This window comes from Cetorhinus maximus, unplaced genomic scaffold, assembly GCF_964194155.1.
Source record: "Cetorhinus maximus unplaced genomic scaffold, sCetMax3.hap1.1 HAP1_SCAFFOLD_1506, whole genome shotgun sequence".
Taxonomy (NCBI): domain Eukaryota; kingdom Metazoa; phylum Chordata; class Chondrichthyes; order Lamniformes; family Cetorhinidae; genus Cetorhinus; species Cetorhinus maximus.
Window position 1 is genome coordinate 44,214 of NW_027597447.1, and position 21,120 is coordinate 65,333.

Below are 21,120 nucleotides of genomic sequence, written 5' to 3' on the forward strand. Positions count from 1 at the left end.
TGCCCCAGATCCCTCTGCTCCTGCTCCTTTAGAACTGTATCCGTTATTTTATATTGCCTCTCATTCTTCCTACCAAAATTAATCATTTCACCGGTATTTGCACGAAATTTCATCTACACGTCTGCCCATTCCCCTAGCCTACGTCCTGTTGATGTTTATCACCATCCTTCTCACAGTTAATAACACTTCAAAGTTTTGCGTCAACTGAAAATTTTGACATTATGTCTAGGTTTCTCTAGGTATGACAAATCTAGCTCATTAATATATATCAAGGAAAGCAGTAATCCTGGTATCAACCCCTGTGGAGCCCCACTGTTGCTCCAATCTGAAAAACAGCCATTCACCACCACTCTTAGTTTCAGATAACTTCATACTCATGCTGCCACTGTCCTTTTTATTCCATATTTCATGGATTTTAATTTTGCTGACAAACCTGTTATTTGGCACTTTATCAAATGCCTTCTGGAGTCCATGTACACCATATTAGAAACATAGGAACATAAGAAAATAGGAGCAGGAGTAGGCCATTCGGCCCTTCGAGCCTGCTCTGCCATTCATTATGATCATCCAACTCAATAGCCTGCTCCCGCTTTCTCCCTGTATCCTTTGATCCTTTTCGCCCCAAGAGCTATATCTAACTCTTTCTTGAAAACACACAATGTTTTGGCCTCAACTACTTTCTGTGGTAGCGAATTCCACAGGCTCACCACTCTCTGGGTGAAGAAATTTCTCCTCATCCCAGTCCTAAATGGTCTACCCCATATCCTCAGACTGTGACCCCTGGTTCTGGACTCCCCCACCATCGGGAACATCCTACCTGCATCTACCCTGTCTAGTCCTGTTAGAATTTCATAGGTTTCTATGAAATCCCCCCATATTCTTCTGAACTCCAGCGAATATAATCCTAACCTACTCAATCTCTCCTCAAATGTCAGTCCCGCCATCCCAGGAATCAGTCTGGTAAACCTTTGCTGCACTCACTCTATAGCAAGAACATCCTTCCTCAGATAAGGAGGCCAAAGCTGCACACAATATTCCAAGGGTGGTCTCACCAAGGCCCTGTACAATTGCAGCAAGACATCCCTGCTCCTGTACTCGAATCCTCTGGCTATGATGGCCAACATACCATTTGTCTTCTTTACCGCCTGCTGCACCTGCATGTTTACCTTCAACGACTGGTGTACGAGGACACCCAGGTCTCGTAACACATTCCCCTCTCTCAATTTATAGCTATTCAGATACTAATCTGCCTTCCTGTTTTTGCTACCAAAGTGGATAATCTCACATTTATCTACATTATACTGCATCTGCCATGCATTTGCCCACTCACTCAGCTTATCCAAATCACAGAATCAGAATCACACAGGGCAGAAGAGGCCCTTCGGCCCAACGAGTCTGCACCGATACATGAGAAACACCTGACCTACCTACCTAACCCCATTTACCAGCACTTGGCCCATAGCCTTGAATGTTATGACGTGCCAAGTGCTCATCCAGGTACTTTTTAAAGGATGTGAGGCAACCCGCCTCCAACACCCTCCCAGGCAGTGCATTCCAGACCTTCACCACCCTCTAGGTAAAAAAGTTTTTCCTCACATCCCCCCCTAAACCTCCTGCTCCTCACCTTGAACTTATGTCCCCTTGTGACTGACCCTTCAACTAAGAGGAACAGCTGCTCCCTATCCACCCTGTCCATGCCCCCTCATAATCTTGTACACCGCGATCAGGTCGCCCCTCAGTCTTCTCTGCTCCAACAAAAACAACCCAAGCCTATCCAACCTCTCTTCATAACTTAAATATTTCATCCCAGGCAGCATCTGGCAAATCTCCTCTGCACCCCCTCCAGTGCAATCACATCCTTCCTAAAATGTGGCGACCAGAACTGCACGCAGTACTCCAGCTGTGGCCTCACCAAGGTTCTATACAACTCCAACATGACCACGCTACTTTTGTAACCTCTGCCTCGATTGATAAAGGTAAGTGTCCCATATGCCTTTTTCACCACCCCACTAGCATGCCCCTCCGCCTTCAGAGATCTATGGACACGCACGCCAAGGTCCCTTTGTTCCTCAGGACTTCCTATTGTCATGCCGTTCATTGAATACTTCCTTGTCAAATTACTCCTTCCAAAGTGTATCACCTCACACTTTTCAGGGTTAAATTCCATCTGCCGCTTATCTGCCCATTTGACCATCCCGTCTATATCTTCCTGTAGCCCAAGACGCTCAACCTCACTGTTAACCACCTGGCCAAGCTTTGTGTCCGCAAACTTACTAATTCTCCCCCTCACATAGTCATCTATGTCATTTATATAAATGACAAATAATAGGGGACCGAGCACAGATCCCTGTGGTACGCCACTGGACACTGGCTTCTAGTCACTAAAGCATCCTTCTGTCATCACCCTCTGTCTCTTACAACTAAGCCAATTTTGAATCCACCTTATCAAATTACCCTGTATCCCATGTGCATTTGCCTTCTTTATAAGTTTCCCATGTAGGACCTTGACAAAGGTTTTGCTGAAATCCATATAAACTACATCAACTGCACTCCCCTCATCTACACACCTGGTCACCTCCTCAAAAAATTCAATCAAATTTGTTAGGCATGACCTCCCTCTGACAAAGCCATGCTGACTATCCCTGATCAAACCTTGCCTCTCCAAGTGGAGATAGATTCTCTCCTTCAGAATTTTCTCCAATAGTTTCCCTGCCACTGATGTGAGACTCACTGGCCTGAAGATCCCTGGCTTATCTCTACAACCCTTCTTAAATAGTGGAACCACATTAGCTGTTCTCCAGTCCTCTGGCACCTCCCCCGAGGCCACAGAGGAATTAAAAATTTGGGTCAGAGCCCCTGCGATCTCCTCCCTTAGCAGCCTGGGACACAAATCATCTGGGCCTGGAGATTTGTCCACTTTTAAGCCTGCCAATACCTCCAATGCCTTGTCACTCCCTATATCAATTTGCTTAAGAACCTTGCAGTCTCTCTCCCCGAGTTTGATATCTTCATCCTCATTCTCTTGGGTGAAGATGGATGTGAAGTATTCATTCAACACTCTAGCGATGTCCTCTGGCTCCACCCATAGATTGCCCCCTTGGTCCCTTAGGGGCCCTACTCTTTCCCTGGTTATCCTCTTCCCATTGATATACTTATAGAATATCTTGGGATTTTCCCTACTTTTACCAGCCAGAGCTTTCTCATATCCCCTCTTTGCTCTCCTAATTGCTTTCTTAAGCTCCACCCTGCATTGTCTGTACTCCACTAATGCCTCTGCTGACTTGTACCTGCTAAAAGTCTCTCTTTTCCTTCTCATCGTAACCTGAATATCTCTGGTCATCCACGGTTCTCTGGGCTTGTTACTCCTTCCTATCACCCTAGAGGGAACATGTTGAGCCTGTACCCTCCCCATTTCCTTTCTGAACGCCCCCCACTGTTCCTCTGTAGAAATCACTCTGAAGCATCTCTGCATCCTCCTCACAGCTCATCCTCTCACCCAGCTTTATCATCTGCAAATTTGGAGAAATTACATTTAGCTCCCTCAGCTAAATCATTAATATATATTGTGAATAGCTGGGGTCCCAGCACCGATCCCTACAGTACCCCACTAGTCACTGCCTGCCATTCGGAAAAACCACATTAACCTTGTCAATCTTCTTTGTTACCTCTTCAAAAAACTCAATCAAGTTAATTAAAACACAATTTGCTTTAACAAATCTGTGCTGTCTTTTCTTAATTAATCCACACTGGTCCACATGACTGAAAATCCCAAATTATTGTTAAACTGACTGGCTTGTAGTTGCTGGGTTTATCCTTACATCCTTTTTTGAACAAAAATATAACAATTCTCAAATTCTTCAGTCCTCTGGCACCATCCCTGTATCTAAGGAGGATTGGAAGATTATGGCCAGTACCCCTGCAATTTCCACCCTCACTTCCCAAGGTATCCTTGGATGCATCTGATCCGGTCCTAGTGACTTGTCAACTTTGAGTACAACCAGCCTTTCTAATACCTCCTCTTTACCAATTTTTAGCCCATCCAGTGTCTCAAGAGTTGGGCAACGTCTTCTTCCTTGGTAAAGGCAAATGCAAAGTATCCATTTTGTACCTCAGCCATTATCTCTGCTCCGTGCGTAAATTCCTTTTGTGGGTGTCTAATCAGCTCCATCCCTCCTCTTACTAGCGTTTTACTATTTCTATGTCTACAGAAGACTTCTAGGTTCCCTTTTATGTTAGCTGACCAAGTATGGCACCAAGGAGCCTGAGCACAATGGAGGACAAAAGAGAGTCAAAGAGAAAACTTTCCAGTGACAGGTGTTATTCCTGACACAAATGAATTGTGTCTGTAATCAAAGCTCTAGGTTATCATGGAATGAAGCATTCTCGTTTCAACCACCTTCAGCTACTTCAGCAATAACCTTCCCTATTTCACAATGTCAGGAGTGAAGCTGTTCACAAACATATTCCACAATTAGCTTTGTGCATAGCTCCTCCAACAATGAATCATGCTGGTCTATAGTAGGATGTTAATTCTTTCATGGGGTGTGGGCGTTGCTGGCAAGGCCAGCATTTGTTGCCCATCCCCAATTGCCCTTTTGAACTGAGTTGCTTGCTGGGCCATTTGGGAGGGCAGTTAAGGGTTAACCACATAGCTGTGGGTTTGGAATCATATATAGGCCAGGCCAGGGTAAGGATGGCAAATTTCCTTCTCTAAAGGGCATTAGTGAACCAGATGGGTTTTTATGCTTATTGATGAAGTTTCGTGGTCACCATTACCAAAATTACTTTTTATTGCAGATTTTATTTTATATTCACCAGCTTCAGAGGTGGAATTTGAACTCGTGTCCCCAGAGCATTAGACTGGGCCTCTGGATTACTGGTCCAATGACATTACCACTATGCCATCATCTCCCCTAGATAACAAACAAGCTTGGGTTGACAGATGGCAGGTAACTCCCATGCCACATTAATGCCAGGTAATGACCATTTCAATCAAGAGAAAGCCCATCCATTGCCCTTTACCTTCAAAGGCACCATCATTACAGGTCAACAACTTGGGGATGAAGAGGTGGTCATAATTAATCAGAAGCTTAATCAGAATCAGCCATATGAACATCACGGCAAGAAGAGTAGGGCAGAGACTAGATTCTCTGTGATGAGTGGTTCACCTTCTTAAAGTTTACTCACCATCCAGAGCCTTATTGATGCAACACTTGTTTGCATAGGTACAGCTACATCATTCATGAAGTTTGACATTATCCAGGACAGAATAGTGTCCCTCTCATTGAATTCAATATTCACACCCTCCATCACCACCGCACTGTGACTGCAATATGTACAAGCTATAGCGTCCTATGGCAACTCACCAAAGTTACTTTGATAGAAACTCCCTCCCCTGGGACCTTTACTACTGATGAGGACAAGAACAGCGCATCATGGGAACACCAGCACCTTCAAGTTTCCCTCCAAGTCACACACCATCTTGAATTGGACATATATCACCATTGCTTCATTATCACCGCATCGTTAGTCCGCAATTCCCTATCTAATGGCATCAAAGGAGGGGACTTAACGCAAGGTTTGCAGCAGTTGAGGGAGAAGGCCCACCACAGCTTCTCAAGGCAACTAGGGATGGGCAATAAATGCCACCCCCTACACCCCGAGAACAAATAGCTTTTTAAAAAATTTCTACTTGGATGGGGTGGCATCTGTGGAATATTGATGCACCCTCCAGTGCAACAGAGGACAAAATTGGAGAAGTTAAATTGGACCATTGGTTCGTAAGAGACAGAGATAGGAGGGTAGATTATAGACTCATCTGAATATATTTAATAAAAACTGATTGAGAAATGAAAAATTGGAAAAAGAGCCTGAGCAAGTGACCTGAGGCCTCAAGGTGTGCGGGATTCCTGCAAGGACCAGGGATCGCAGTTTCTGAGAGCGTGGCAACACCACATCAATTTTATCCCATGTCAAATCGCCAACATCGTGATTGTGTGTGAACTCGAGATGCGCTTGCCATCTAAGTCGCTGCTGAGGATCTTCAGGGAGCGGGACCCCAAGAATTCTCCTGTAATTTGGTTCAACTCCATCTGTGGAAATACAATAAGTGCATCAGTACATGGAGGAAACCATCACCTTGTCCACACCATCAGTACACGGCATGAACATTTCACCTGTTGACCTTAAATAGGTGAGCCCTCAAACTGCACACACCTTCGGTAAATATAGCACCAGCTGTGGCCCAGTGGTACAACTCTGGCCTTTGAGTCAGAAGGCCATAGGTAAAAACTTCATTCCAGAGACTTGGGTGCAGAGCCTGAAGAAGTTGTTCAACAGGATGATTTGCTATATGGTGTAGCAACAGGAATTTAGTGAGAGTGGAGATGCTGAGTGCTTTAAACCAAGGGGCAACAGCAAACATATAAGTAATCAGAGTAATTATTTTGATCTAAAGGGATGAAATTAAAATGAGCTAATTACAGGGGACCAACATTACAGCAAGCCAAACTGCGATTAAATTGAAACCCGGGGCCGAATTTTCGTCCGTGCGGAGGCACGTTTCGGTGCGCCAATGGCCATACTTTGTTTTTTTTAAAGAAGGAAATCCAGTTTTCCTCTACGCTCCCAACCCTGCGTCATTTTCCTCTGGCCTTTTTTGTGGGTTGGGAACGCCTAGTGCGCAAAATCCACACCTACCCACCCACCCCTTGCTGAGGTCGGGTTCCCCATTTTAAATGGGGGATGAAAAATCGGATTTCCTCCCACACACTATTTTCATCTGGTGGTGTGCCGGGGTTCTGGAAGCCCATTAAAAGCACACCAGGTCTGGGAGTTCATAGAGAAAATGGAAAGCCTGATGAGTTGGGCACATTCTGAAAGGCAAGTGTAAAATGTTTTCACACCTTCAAATGCCACTATTTAGGTGCTGTATTGTAATGTAGATGTGTTTTTAAAGCAGTGATTCACCTTGAGGATCCGTCCTCTGAAGGTAAGTTGACCCTTACCTTGCCCAGCCTCGTCTAATTGTTCACATGCATCACAGTACGTTTCCAATGGAGAAAGCACCATAATGTAATGGCAAATATAAATAGATGCCCTCTGCTGTCATGTTTTTGTGCTCTGATTTAACTGGACTGCCAGATCTGGCTGTTTAAAAATAAATTGCTTCTGGAGGTAGAGAAAATGGTCTGTACCTCCTCCCCCAAACCATTGATTGACAGGCATGCTGCTTTGAAATGGAAATGGACATTTGTTTTGTCAATGGAGCTGAAAGCTCTTATGACAGTTGTTCCATTATGAATGCTTGGTTGTGTTTCAAAAGCTTCAGCTTAATAGGTAGTTTTAAAACTATTGAAACTTTTACAAACCTATAATAACAGAATGTGTCTTTGAGGTGGTTTCTTATTTGTTTACAAACCTAATAGGCACTTAAAGAATTACAAGTATTTATTTCCTTGGATTTTTTTCGTTTATGATACTGTGTTTGCATTCAGGGTTTTCTTAGACTGTTGGAGATTTAATGCTCTTTCAATGATTTTAAAGTAAATCCCATTGTTATTGTATGGCTCCTGAGGAATGTACACAGTGCACACTGTGAGAGCATCTATGGAAGATACATGGGGAGAATGGAGATGGCATGGATGATCTGAGGGGGCTGGTGGTGGTGTGAGGGAGATGAGGGGTTAAGGGGCCTTTAAACAACGTTGGGAGCTGAGCTACCGTGTTGGAGAACTGAGGCGGCATTTTAACCGACCCACCTCTGCACTCATATTCCTCAAGCAGCCCATCGTGGCTCACAAAATGCACTGTGAACCTGACCCCCGTGTGAGAAGACAAAAACATTGTGTGAAATCAGACATGGGTCAGGTGTGCGGTTTGCTAGTCATGAAAGCGTACAGGTTGGCTTTTCTGGTCCATTTCAAAAATAGTTGGCATTCGGAAAAGTATAGATTAATAAATGAAAGTCAGCACAGATTTGTTTAAGATAAATCCTGTTTGACTGACTTGATCAAGTTCTTCAATGAAGTAAAGGGTGATGCTGCGCTTGACAAGGTATCACATAATAGAATAGTTAGCAAAAGTAAAGCCCGTTTGGCGGGCAGTGGGGTGGCGTTGCTGTGGTAAAGTGGATGCAAAATTGCCTAACAAACAGAAAGCAGAGTAATAGCAAATGGTTATTTTTGAGACTGGAGGACTGGTGTTCCCCATGGGTTGATATTAGGACCACTACTCTTTTGGATATATATTAATGACCTGGATTTTGATATACAGGGCATTATTTCAAATTTTGCAGATTATTTGAAACTCGGAAATATGTTGAAGAGTGAGGACAGTAGCAGACATAGATAAATTGGTGAAAGGGGCGGACACCATGCTGGTGAAAGTATCTCGACTCATTGAATAGTGCAGTACAGAAGTAGGCCATTCAGCCCATTGAATACGTGTCAGCTCTTGAAGAACAATGCAGTTAATCCCACTCCCTTGCTCTTTCACCATATCCCTGCAAATTTTTCCCCTTCAAGAATTTATCCATTAATTTCAGTAATAGTCATTTGTTAGTGCAGAACTTGAGTATTGTTGAAAAAAGACATTTTGTCCAAGCTTTTCATCTTGCACTCATCAGGACAATCACAAGAATACCAATGACAGGGGAAACAACAACTTTATATATGAGAAGAGAGCGCTGATTGGTTGGCAAGTGGACTCGGCTTGGTATCGGCATTGTCATGGAGAATGCACCAGTTAATGGTGACTGACAGTTAACTGCCAAGCATTATTTGAAATTTAAACCAGAGAGCTTGACTCTGATCAGTCAAGGCATTGCTGTGAGGAACGAACCAGCAATGCCTGGAATAACTCAGCAGGTCTGGCAGCATCGGCGGAGAAGAAAAGAGTTGACGTCTCGAGTCCTCATGACCCTTCAACAGAACTGAGTAATATTAGGAAAGGGGTGAAATATAAGCTGGTTTAAGGGGGGGTGGGGTGGGGTGGGGGGGGGGGGGGGAAGAGAAGTTGGGTGGGGGGTGGTGGTTGTAGGGAGAAGCAAGCAGTGATAGGAGCAGATAATCAAAAGATGTCACAGACAAAGGAATAAAGAGGTGTTGAAGGTGGTGATATTATCTAAACGAATGTGCTAATTAAGAATGGATGGCAGGACACTCAAGGTACAGCTCTAGTGGGGATGGCATGGAAAGACTAACAGGGCATTACAGGTATAGATTTAAAAAGAATGGAAATAGGTGGGAAAAGAAAAATCTATATAAATTATTGGAAAAAACAAAAGGGAGGGGGAAGAAACGGAAAGGGGGTGGGGATGGAGGAGGGAGTTCAAGATCTAAAGTTGTTGAATTCAATATTCAGTCCGGAAGGCTGTAAAGTGCCTAGTCGGAAGATGAGGTGCTGTTCCTCCAGTTTGCGTTGGGCTTCACTGGAACAATGCAGCAGGCCAAGGACAGACATGTGGGCAAAAGAGCAGGGTGGAGTGTTAAAATGGCAAGCGACAGGGAGGTTTGGGTCTTTCTTGCGGACAGACCGCAGGTGTTCTGCAAAGCGGTCGCCCAGCTAGAGCTGTACCTTGAATGTCCTGCCATCCATTCTTAATTAGCACATTCGTTTAGATAATATCACCACCTTCAACACCTCTTTGTTCCTTTGTCTGTGACATCTTTTGATTATCTGCTCCTATTACTGCTTGCTTGTCCCTACAACCAACACCCCCCCACCCCAACTTCTCTCCCCCCACCCCCCCCACCTTAAACCAGCTTATATTTCACCCCTCTCCTAATATTACTCAGTTCTGTTGAAGGGTCATGAGGACTCGAAAGGTCAACTCTTTTCTTCTCCGCCGATGCTGCCAGACCTGCTTAGTTTTTCCAGGTAATTCTGTTTTTGTTTTGGATTTCCAGCATCCGCAGTTTTTTGTTTTTATTAATACCTGGAATATACAGCCTGACAGCGTGGTGGGATGTGGATTCAATAGAAAAACTTGAAGGGGAATTTTTCTTTTTTTTTAACAAGGCTATGGGGAAATTGCAGGCGTGCAGAATTAATTGAATAACTGGCACAGGCAAGATGGATTGCACATGCTGTATTATTCTGTGATTCTATCTAGGCTGATGCAATAACGAGGTAGTGGCCTCACTGCTGCTCTGTCAGAGGGGCAGTTAAGACAGGATGCTGCAATGGAGGGGCAGTATTGAGGAAGTTCCACAGTGCTAGAGAGGCAGTACTGAGGGAGCACCGCATGGTCCGAGGGTCAGTTCTAAGGGAGCTCCACATGGTCCGAGGGTCAGTTCTGAGGGAGTACCGCACGGTCAGGGGGTCAGTTCTGAGGGAGCGCTGCATGATCATGGGGCCAGTTCTGAGGGAACGCTGCACGGTCAGAGGGCCAGTTCTGAGGGAGCACCGCACGGTCAGAGGGTCAGTTCTGAGGGAGCATTGCACTATCCAATGGCAACTCTAAGGGAGCACTGCACTGTCAAAGAGGTCAAACTGAGAGATTGCTGCACAGTCAGATGTGACTTAATAGAGGAGACTTCTATTCAATTGATCAGGTCAGATTTGTGTCCAGGTGCCAGAGGTGAAAGGTCAGTGTCTAACCAACTGCATCACCCACTTTACCTTCCTATTGAGTTCAATTTCTTGCAACAACCTTCGACTGGATTTTATAACTGTGAGCCAAGTGAAGGGTGAAGGAGTGGCTGCGAGGGCGGGGGAATGGGGGTGGGCACCAGCGAGGGGGGGACCACCAGTTACTAACAGTGAGAGTTGTTTAATCCTGGCTGCTAGTTTTTGGATGAGCTGGCAGAAATAGTTGATCTTTAATAAATCATAGGAAATTCATTATTCATCATCCAATTAGACCTCATCAACAAAAACAACTTGCATTTATTCAAATCCATTAACATTACACTTTGCAAAAGTGCAATCTGAATAAAGTGAGCACAGTGCCAGAGACGGAGATTAGGATTGGTAACTAAAAGCTTTGGCAGACATTTGTCTGAAGACGGTCTTAAAGAATGAGAGGGAGATGGAGAGGCAGGGAGGTTAGGGAGAGAATTCCAGAATGTGGGGCCTGGATGGCTGAGGGGGTTTAGGCCCCAGCCAAATTCAATTTTGGGGTTGATTCATTTATCACCGGTGGGCTGCAGTGCCAAACAGCTACTCTCTGCAGCTCGCTGGATAAGGAGGCAAGAAAATCAGCTCGCTCCGAGGCCAGCAGGTCTAGTGGGGCATGAGCAATGCTGAAGAGGATTTCAAACATGCTGGAAGTGGCTTGGAGTGTTACTGGGCCCAAGAGGAACACCCTGCTTCATTTGGTCTCTCAAAAGTAAATAGGGAAATGCCCTCCTGGACATTTTTTTTGAGTGGCATTTAATGTAATAAAACATCCAAAGACGCTTAGCAGGAGCATTACCAAATAAAATTTGACACAGAGCCACATAAGATGACTTGGCAAGCAACCAAAAGCTTGTTCAAAGAAGCAAGTTTTGCAGGACAGCAGAAAGAGGGGTAGATAGCGAGCTGGTAAGGTGAAGGGGGAGACTTCCAGAGCTTAGGGCCAAGACAACTGAAGGCATGGCTGCCAACAATAGGACGGAGGAAGTCGAAGATACACAGAGTTGGAGGAGCGCAGATATTCCAGGCGGAGGAGGTTGCAGTGATAAGGATGAGTGAGGTCAGGGAGGGATTTGAATATAAGGATGAGGATTTTTGAATCTAGGCGTTCGGGGATAGGGAACCAATGAGCACAGGTTCTCTGGGTGAATGGGACTAGATGAGAGTTTGGAATGATCTTAAGTAGATGGAGGGTGGTAGATGGGATTGCTGTTTAGACCACTCATTGTCACTAGTCGTAGTTTGTGCAGCACAAACGCCATCTATTTGTACATGAACATTGCACTCAGGATCCTAGCATTGACGTAAGGAGCCAAGTGCCAGTTTCAAGCAGGCACCGGGACAACTAAAAGTTGCGTAAGCCTATACAGTCTCCATCGTACTTCTGGCAGAGTTCAGTAGTAGCAGATCACATTGAAAAATTCATACATCTAATAACACTTTGAAGCCAATAGAGCGGAAGACACAAATTAAGTTTGTCCCTTGTTGGCTTGGTCTCTCCAATGTTTAAGACTGGGGACAACAAAGAGATAATGAAGGATTGAGACAGGTGGAGGTGACTTTGAGCTGGATATTGTCACTGTACTTGTGGCAGCTGGACCCATGTTTTCAGGTGACATCTCCAATAGGGTTGACAAGCAGGAGGAGAGGGCCAAGAGTAGGTATCAGAGGGACTCTAGAGGCTTAAGGAATACCAGAGGTTATGTAGGTTGGGTAATAGAAGTCCTGGCTATGACTGGACATTTAGGAACAGAACAAGGTGAGGGTAGTTCCACTCAGTTGGGTGATGCAGGCGGCCTATTGCAGGAGGATGGTGTTGTCAACCATGTCAAAACCTGCAGAGAGGTTGAGAAGGACGAGGGATAATGAGTCAGTTTCAGAAGATGTAATTTGCGACTCAGTTTACAGACATTTTAGTGTTGTGAGAAGGAGACTGGAGATGGAGGCAGTATTTCACACAGATTAGAGGGCTCGAGGGTGAGCACTTTTGAGGAGAGAGCTAAAGGAGGTTTTGAACAGACAGGGCACAGTACTGGAGGAAAGAGAGGTGGAAGTGTGGGTAGAGATGGCTGGGAAAAGGGATTTAAGAAAATGGCCAGCAATATAGAAATGAAGCTAGGGGTTATCTTTTCTCTCCAGAACGATCGTGGAGTGGTGAGTGGTTTTGGCAGAGGAAGGCAAGGCCCAGTGGTGCTCAATGTGCACCAGCCAGGTCTGGTGAGAGATGGCTAAACGAGTTATCACTCAGGTATGCACCCCTTGGATGTGGGCGAGTGAAGGCAGTGGTCAGGGCAAGAGTTTTGCTGGGGTCATGGGCAAGGGAGGATAGGTAGTGGTTGTATAGCTTAACAGCCACAGAAATAGTGTGGTGAATGAAAGGCTGAAGGTTAGGGAGTTGGGACTTTGAAAATACAGTTGTTAGCAACTTGGAGAGGTATTTATTCTGGGTAGGGGTGCCAACCCTCCAGGATTGGCCTGGGGGTTCCAGAAATTGAAGATCAATCTCCAGGATACCACTGTGTGCAACCCTGGAGAAAAATCATAAGGACATTAAAAAAGATTTTTTCTGTCATTTTCCTTGAACTTTTCTCTTCACCAGATATAAAAATATAGAAAATGGGAAAAAAGGCTGTTTGACTGACAGTCAAGCATTATCCAATCAGGTAATGAGTCTTTTTTGCTTTTCAACTGGTGTAGGAAGGCAGTATGTCACAAGGATAGACTTGTTGGTCAACTAATGGCTGGAGCATGGGGCCAAGACATGCGATGAAACATCCAGGAATACATTTAATCACAGTTGGCAACCCTAAATTTGGGGTGGAACTTCATGCAAAAGAAATCTGGAATTCTCTTCCAGAAACACGAACTGATGCTAGATTAATTGTTGATTATAAAACTGAGATAGGTAGATTTTTATTAACCAAAGGCATTAAGGAGTACAAACAGAGGCTTGATAGTACAGAACTTGATAATTGCTGAAAAGAGAGACATGTTGCTGAAGCTTTTCATCAGGATAAACACAAGAATGCCAAATTTCAAACAATCACAACAATTTATACTACAGGAGAAAAGGGTGCTGATTGGTTGGCAAGTCAACTCTGATCAGCCGAGCTCTTGCCATGGAGAAAGCAACTGGGAACTACAGGCTCCCTAAGCTCCCAGGTAATTCGAAAAAGGTGCTGGGGACGGGTCCCCGTGTATGAATGTATGTCACTTCCAGCAAACGTAAATCAGCCACATTATAAGCTCAACTAATTATCTTAGATTTGTTGTTAGTGCGTATATTAGCGCACTCAGGATTAGACAATCGTTGGGATGTACGACCTGGAACTGCACCGCCACTGAAATTCGTACACGATGTTGCTCAACTGCGTGGCAGACAGAATGCCTTTCTGGACCGACAGAAGCTTCCTGCTAGTGAAAAATGCCACTTGCACAGCCACTGCACAGCAGGGGCCTGAAACGGCTTGCTTAACTTGTTGTTCAACAGCTTGGGGAGCCTACAGTTCCCTATTGCTTTCTCCATGGCAATGCCTCGGCCAATCAGAGCCGACCTGCCAACCAATCAGCACAACAATTTATACTACAGGAGAAAGGAGTGATTGTTTGAAATTTGGCATTCTTGCATTTGTCCTGATGAGGGCAAGATGAAAAGCTTCAGCAACATGTCTCTTTTTACAGCAATATTAAGGGATATGGAGCAAAGGCAGATATACGCAGTTGGCTGGTAGATCAGACATGATCTCATTGAAAGTAGAACAGGCTAGAGGGGTTAAATGGCCTATTCCTGTTCCCGTGTTCTTATGACTTCTTTGTCACTTATGATTGAAACCATTAATTCAGTTGCCTCTGTCGATTCCATTCCTTGCCCAGTCCACCATGCCAAACTTCCCCTCAGGTTCTCCCCTACGTCGTCCTGAAATCAAATCATTTTCTAATTTCTCTTATGTTCCCTCAGGTCCTCTCTGAACTCATATTGTCCTTGACACCCATCTCCTCCTCTTTCAATGAAATTGCTGATCACCCAACTTCCCTTGTTGGCCTCCACATTAGCTGACATTGTAAACAATTAGCTGCCTCTCAACTTGACTATTCCAATTCTCCTGGTCTGCTTCCTATTGGACACCAGCCATAAAGCTCGAACTCATCCAAAACTGCTGTAAGTATCCTAACTCTACAACATCCCGTTCCCCCATCATCCATTGTGCTCACTGACCCACCCTGGCTCCTGGTCCAGCAATTTTAATATTCTCCGCTTTGCCTTCAAATCCTTCCATGGCCTTCCTCCCTACCTCTGCAACTTTCAGCAGCCTTGCAACCCTCGGAGATATCTGCGCTCCTCCAATTCTGGCCTCTTGTGCATTCCCAATTTTAATCCCTCTGCTATTGGTGGCTGTGCTTTCAGCTGCCGAGGCCCTCATCTCTGAAATTCCCACCAAACCTCTCCACCCTGCTACCTGTCTCTCCTTTTTGGCCATGTTTTTAGAGTGTCCAATGTCTCCTTATGTGAGTCGGTGTCAAATTTTCTTTAATAATCGCCACAGTGAAGCACCTAGGGTCATGTGACTACCTTAAAAGGTGCTACACAAATGAAAGTTGTTGTTGTCATTTGAACCATTGAGGAAGCTTCCTTCCTTGCCAGAAGATGGTAATGGTAGGCAAGCAGAGCAGCTGGGATGGGGAGTGCCGTCTAACAGGGCGGTGAAAAGCTCATTTACCTTCTTTGTCTATACGAAACCCAAACTCGTCACAGCGGATTTCTGGCTGTTCCACCGACTCTTCCTTCTGAAAGAAAAGCAGAGCAGAGGTGGATCAGTTCCATACGACGTTTCCGATCAGCGGCTCGATCTATCCAAGGGAGGGGGACACCGTAAAAGATGAGGATGGCAACTAGAGACGCCATTTGAAACAAATTGAGTTCCACCACCAAGATTAAAAGAAAACAAAATACAAGGGAAGCTGCTTGGGTAGCATTGAGAGCATTCCAGCAAATGATCCTTCAACCTTCAACCACTGCTCCAACAGTGGTTTACTCTGGAACTTCAAAAGCAAAATGTTAGCATCGAGCACTCCTAGGTTAGGTGCAGGGAGCACAAAGGATTTCGGAAACCTCTCACTACCCTTCTCTCCAAAAAAAAAAATCCTCATTGTATCCCTGCAAAAAGCGATTACCCATAATATCAACCAATGATATTAAACTCCCCCACAAGCAAAAATCATCTACACGTACAGGGCAGCAACCAGTAATGGAAAAAGCAAAATAATGTGGATGCTGGAAATCAGAAATAAAAATAGAAAATGCTGGGAATATTCAGCATCTGTGGAGTGAGAAACAGAGCAAGTGTCGGAGGTTGATGACCTTTCAGAAATGTTAACTCTGTTCCTCTCAACAGATGCTGTCTGACCTGCTATTTCCAGCACTTTGTTTTTACACCTAAAAGGAATGCACAATGACAACACCTCACTCTTAACAGGAAGTTGACTTAGCCAAGTGGGGTTGGAGATGAATTTTCTGAGCGGTTTTAGTTCCATTCTGGTTTTTGAGGTTCGAGGGGTCTTCAGGGAGTTCTGGGTGAAGGGGATACTGAAGTTACAAATATCATTGCAACATCTTCACTTGTCAAAATTGTCCTTGAAAGCGCCTCGGGCCTCACACTGGGTCAACAGCTAGCTTGACTGCAGCTCCACCACGCCCGGAGAAATTCCTTTGGCTTCCTGAAGTCCACACCCTTCAGCACACAACTAATTGCTCAACCAACACTAAAAACAGCACTGAGCTACTGAGCTGACAATAACCAACTCAAGCATACGACACACCTACAAGTTCCTGACCAAAAACAGCCACACCTTTGTGAATTCACACAGACAATGCAAGCTCCACACAAACTCCCAGACTCAGTAGTGCCTAGAAGAATGACAGGCTGACTCCAACATCAATGTGGAGCCTGAAGTGCCCTCCCTCTAAGCAAGAGCCCAGGGACAACCGCAAAGTGCTTTTCTTCAATTTTCAATCATCACAGCCATGAGGGTTCCAAAATCGCACCAGAACCAGGGGGTAGGATCCTATACACTGCCAAGGTAAAAATATTGTTGGAGGGCTCCTTCCCACTCACCAGTACCCACAAAACAGTGAGCATGTTTAGGGGGACAGCAGCAGAGTGGTAATGTTACTGGACTAGTAATCCAGAACCCTGGACTAATGTTCTGGAGACATGAGTTCGAATCCCACCACGGCAGCTGGGGGAATTTAAATTCAATTAATTGACAAGGCACCAAAGTGGATGAGATGCATCCAAGGATGAAGGAAGTGAGAGTAGGAATTGCAGGGGCGCTGGCCATAATCTTTCAGTCTTCCATAGAGTCAGGGGTGGTGCCAGAGGACTGGAGGAAGGTTGTTAAGGACAAGCCCAGCAATTACCGACCAATCAGTTTAACCTCAGCGGTGGGCAAAATTCTACAAACAATTATTTGGGATAAAGTTAGTAGTCACATGGAAAAATATGGGTTGATGAAGAAGAGCCAGCATGGACTTCTTAAGGGGAAATCATGTTTAACTAACTTGCTGGAGTTTTTTGAAGAGGTAACAAAAAAAGTAATGCTGCTGATGTGGTGTACATGGGCTTTCAAGAGGCATTTGATACAGTGCCACACAACAGACTTGAGGGCCCTTGCTTTTCCTGATATATATTAATGATCTAGATCTTGGTGTGCAGGGGACAATTTCAAAGTTTGCAGATAATATGAAGTTTTGGAGTGTTAGGAACTGTGAGGAGGATGGTGTGGAGCTTCAAGAGGATACATAGACAAGTTGGTGGAGTGGGCAGATAGGTGGCAGATGAAGTTAAATGCGGAGAAGTGTGAGGTGATGCATTTTGGTACGAAGAACATGAACAGACAATATAAAATAAGTGGTGAAATTTTGAAGGGGGCGCAGGAGCAGAAAGACTTGGGTGTATTTGTGCATAGATCATTGAAGGTGGCAGGACAGGTGGAGAGAGCAGTTAATAAAGCATATAGCATCCTGGGCTTTATTAATAGGGACGCAGAGTACAAGAGCAGGGAGATTATGCTGAATTTATCAAAGACACTCGTTAGACCTCAGCTAGGATATTGTGTACAGTTCTGGGCACCACACTATAGGAAGCATGTGAGTGCACTGGACAGAGTGCAGAAGAGGTTTACAAGAATGGTTCCAGGGGCGAGAAACTTTAGCTATGAGGATAGGTTGGAGAGGTTGGGACTGTTCTCTTTGGAGAGAAGAAGGCTAAGAGGAGATTTGATAGAGATGTTCAAAATCATAAGGGGGCTGGACAGAGTAGATAGAGAGAAGTTGTTCCTGCTCGTAAAAGGACCAAGAACGAGAGGGCGCAGATTTAAAGTGATTTGGAAAAGAAGCAAATGTGACATGAGAAAAAACTCGCCTTCCTCTCCTGGTCTGGCCTACATGTGACACCAGATCCACACCAATGTGGATGACTCCAATTGCCCTCTGAAATGGTTTAGCGAGCCACTCAGTCGTGGATGGGCAATAAATAAAGAATGAATGTTTTAAAAATTGTTTTGTTCAGCAATACAGAGGGTGCAATGCAGACCCGATTTGAAGAAATAAATATGATGAAAAGCTTGAAAAACAGGGCTTCTTTTTGTTAGAACAGGGAAGACTTTGGGGTGATTTGATAGAGCTGTTTAATATTATAAAAGGGATAATACTGGATAGATAGAAACAGATGTTTGCGCTGGTTGAGGGGTCCCAGAACAAAAGGAGAAAGATAGATTTGCACTTATATAGCACCTTTCACAACCACAGAACATCCAAAGTGCATTGCAGCCAACAAAGTGTTTTTGAAGTGTAGTCACCAGTGAAATGTACGAAACCCATTAGGCAATTTGCACACAGCAAGATCCCACAAACAGCAACAACAACCAAATAATCTGTTTTTTGATCTCGAGGGAGGGATAAGTGAGGACATCAGGGATAACTCAACTGCTCTTCTTCAAAAGTAGCGCTGTGAAATCTTTCAAGTCTACCTGAGGGACCTGGGTTTAACATCTCATCCCAAAGATGGCACCTGCAACAGTGCAGCACTCCCTTAATACGGCACCAGCGTATTAGCTTTGATTTTTGTGTGCTAAAGTCCTGAAGTGGGAAACCCACAACCTTCTGACACAGAGGCCAGTGTGCTCCAACTGAGCCATGGCTAACACCTGCAATAATGAGGGGGCATAGTCACAAGAAACTTAGGTTAGAGAGCTGACGGAACGTTCTCATACAACAAATTGTAAGGCTGTTGAATTCACTACCGGACTTAGGATTTGAAGATGACTGTGTCAATATTTAAGAACTGATAGTTGAAAAAAGGGACATGAAGGGACGTGGGAGCAGGACAGGTACATGGGGTTAAGATACTGCATATGTGGAGGATAAAGACCACCGCAGACTGGTTAGGCTGGAAGTCTTGTTTCAATGTTGTCATTTCTACGTTAAAGACAAGAACTTTTGCATCTGACACATGGGAAGATGCTGTTCCTAAGCTTCAAGTAAAACTACCTGATAAAAGGGCACCCGAAAAAAGGGCTCAGGACTTGAAGTGCTCCTGATGCTAATGAACAAATGCGTATTAGTAGTGCAGTAACATTGTCACAGCCTACACTTCAACAGAAAGGCTCTCTCTGTCAGAAAGATGATGAATTTCTTGAGTGTGTCAGGGATAGTTTTCTGTAACAGTATGTCCTAGAACCAGCAAAGGGACCTGTCCTATTAGATTCGGGGATGACTAATAAACCAGACTTAGTTAACAGTCTAAAAGTTGGGTTGATATTTATCTAATAATGATCATAATATGATCAAATTCTACACAGCGTTTGAAAGGGAGAAAACTGCAGGTACAGTGTCCCAAATCCAACACCCTTGGGACCGAAGACCGTGCCAGGTTTTGGAATTTCCCGGATTTTTGACGTCCAACCTGGAGGGTCATTCAAAGTAACCCGTTTTGTGATCAAGCAATAGTTTCAGTCAGAGTTCAATACATCAGGTTTACATCCTGTTCTAACGATCTTCAGTTAGCAATTTGTGTCTGGCCTTTTACATTTTGAGAGCGCGTTGCCAATCAGAATCAGAGGGTGCAAGCAATGATAAGCTCCTCGTGCTCTGAGCTAGAACTGATCCAGGGCTCAACCTGTACAGTGCCTGACCAGTGCACCCATTTTAATAATGTCCGGTTGCTCAAATTGCATTATTCGAATTGATTTATTGTCTTCTTTGAGTGACATTCATCTGGGCGAGTATTCTTCAAGCAGACGAAAACCAGTGTGCAATGGCTCAAACAGTGAAGTTCACGACTACAAAAGTGTTCAGTTTTCGGGTAGCCGGATTTGAGGTACTCTACCTGTACTAAGATTCTAGATAAGTAAGGGTGACTTTGATGTGGCACAGAGAAGGTCTGTAAACTGGGCAACTCTGTAAACAGGTAAGATCATTGGCAGGTGGTCAAAAGAAATTTAGTATAGAACAGAACCATTTTATATCCCTATGGCGGGGGGTGGGGGGGAAGAACTCCACTTGCCAAGATAAACAGCCATGGATAATAAAAGAAGAAAGAAACAACATCAAACTAAAAGTAAAGGAAAAAATAAGTAAAAGAAAAGCAGGCCCTTGTGAGTGGGAAAGATACAAAGAACAGCAAAGGGTGACAAAACAACAATAGCTACCAAAAGGGAGCGTGAAGAGATACAAAATCAACACAAAAACTTTAAAATTACATTAGGAAAAAGTGGGTGATCAGGAGAAATATCTGCCCTTGAAATCTGATAATTGTAATGATGTCAATGAAAATTAGGAAAATGCTGGGTATGATGAATGATTACTTTGAGTAACTATTTAATGTATAGAAAGAGGTCAGCATGTCAGAATTTCCAAGAAAGCCAACACGGAATCAGGGACAGTGACTTAACCAGGTTAACATAAGCAAAATAGCAGAAATGAAGAAAGTAACGGATTAAAGAGTGAGAGGCCGGATGGTGTCTCTCCCGGCATGTTAAAGAAAGTAGAAGAGAACATTGCAGATGCTTTAACTATAATTGTCCAACGTTCTCTCAATTTGGGAACAATTCCTTTAGACTGAAATATTGACCATATCACTATACTATTTAAGAAAGGTGGGGGAGAAAAATCAAGGAGTTATGGACCAGTTAGCCTGACATCTACTATTGAGAAATGCGTAGAGTCCATGATTTAAAATAGGGTGACTGAACAACTTGAAAAATTTCAGCTGATCAGAGAGAGCCAGCATGGATTTGTAAAGGCTAGGTCATGCCAGTGAATTTGATTGAATTTGTTCAAGAGGAGACTCAAGCAGTGGCTGGGAAATGTTTATGGATGTTACTTATGTGGACTTCCAGAAGGAATTTAATAAAGTCGCCGATAAGAAACTGACAGCCAAAATTGAAACTGATGGAATTGAAGGCAAATTATCGACCTGGTTAGGAAATTGGCTGAGGGCA

General features: G+C 44.3%; 1 protein-coding gene across 1 annotated transcript in view; it reads right to left on the reverse strand.

Annotated features, from left to right (window-relative positions):
- The window catches only part of sgsm3 (small G protein signaling modulator 3), a gene marked incomplete at its 3' end in the record, with an annotated part of 79,839 nt that overhangs the window by 43,949 nt on the left and 14,770 nt on the right, over positions 1–21,120 (reverse strand). Inside the window, exons 2-3 of the mRNA XM_078536766.1 lie at positions 15,339–15,405; positions 5,884–6,092 (exon numbers count right to left, since the gene is read on the reverse strand). Coding sequence (XP_078392892.1) covers positions 5,884–6,092; positions 15,339–15,405 — 276 coding nt within the window. The remainder of the gene's footprint in view (positions 1–5,883; positions 6,093–15,338; positions 15,406–21,120) is intronic.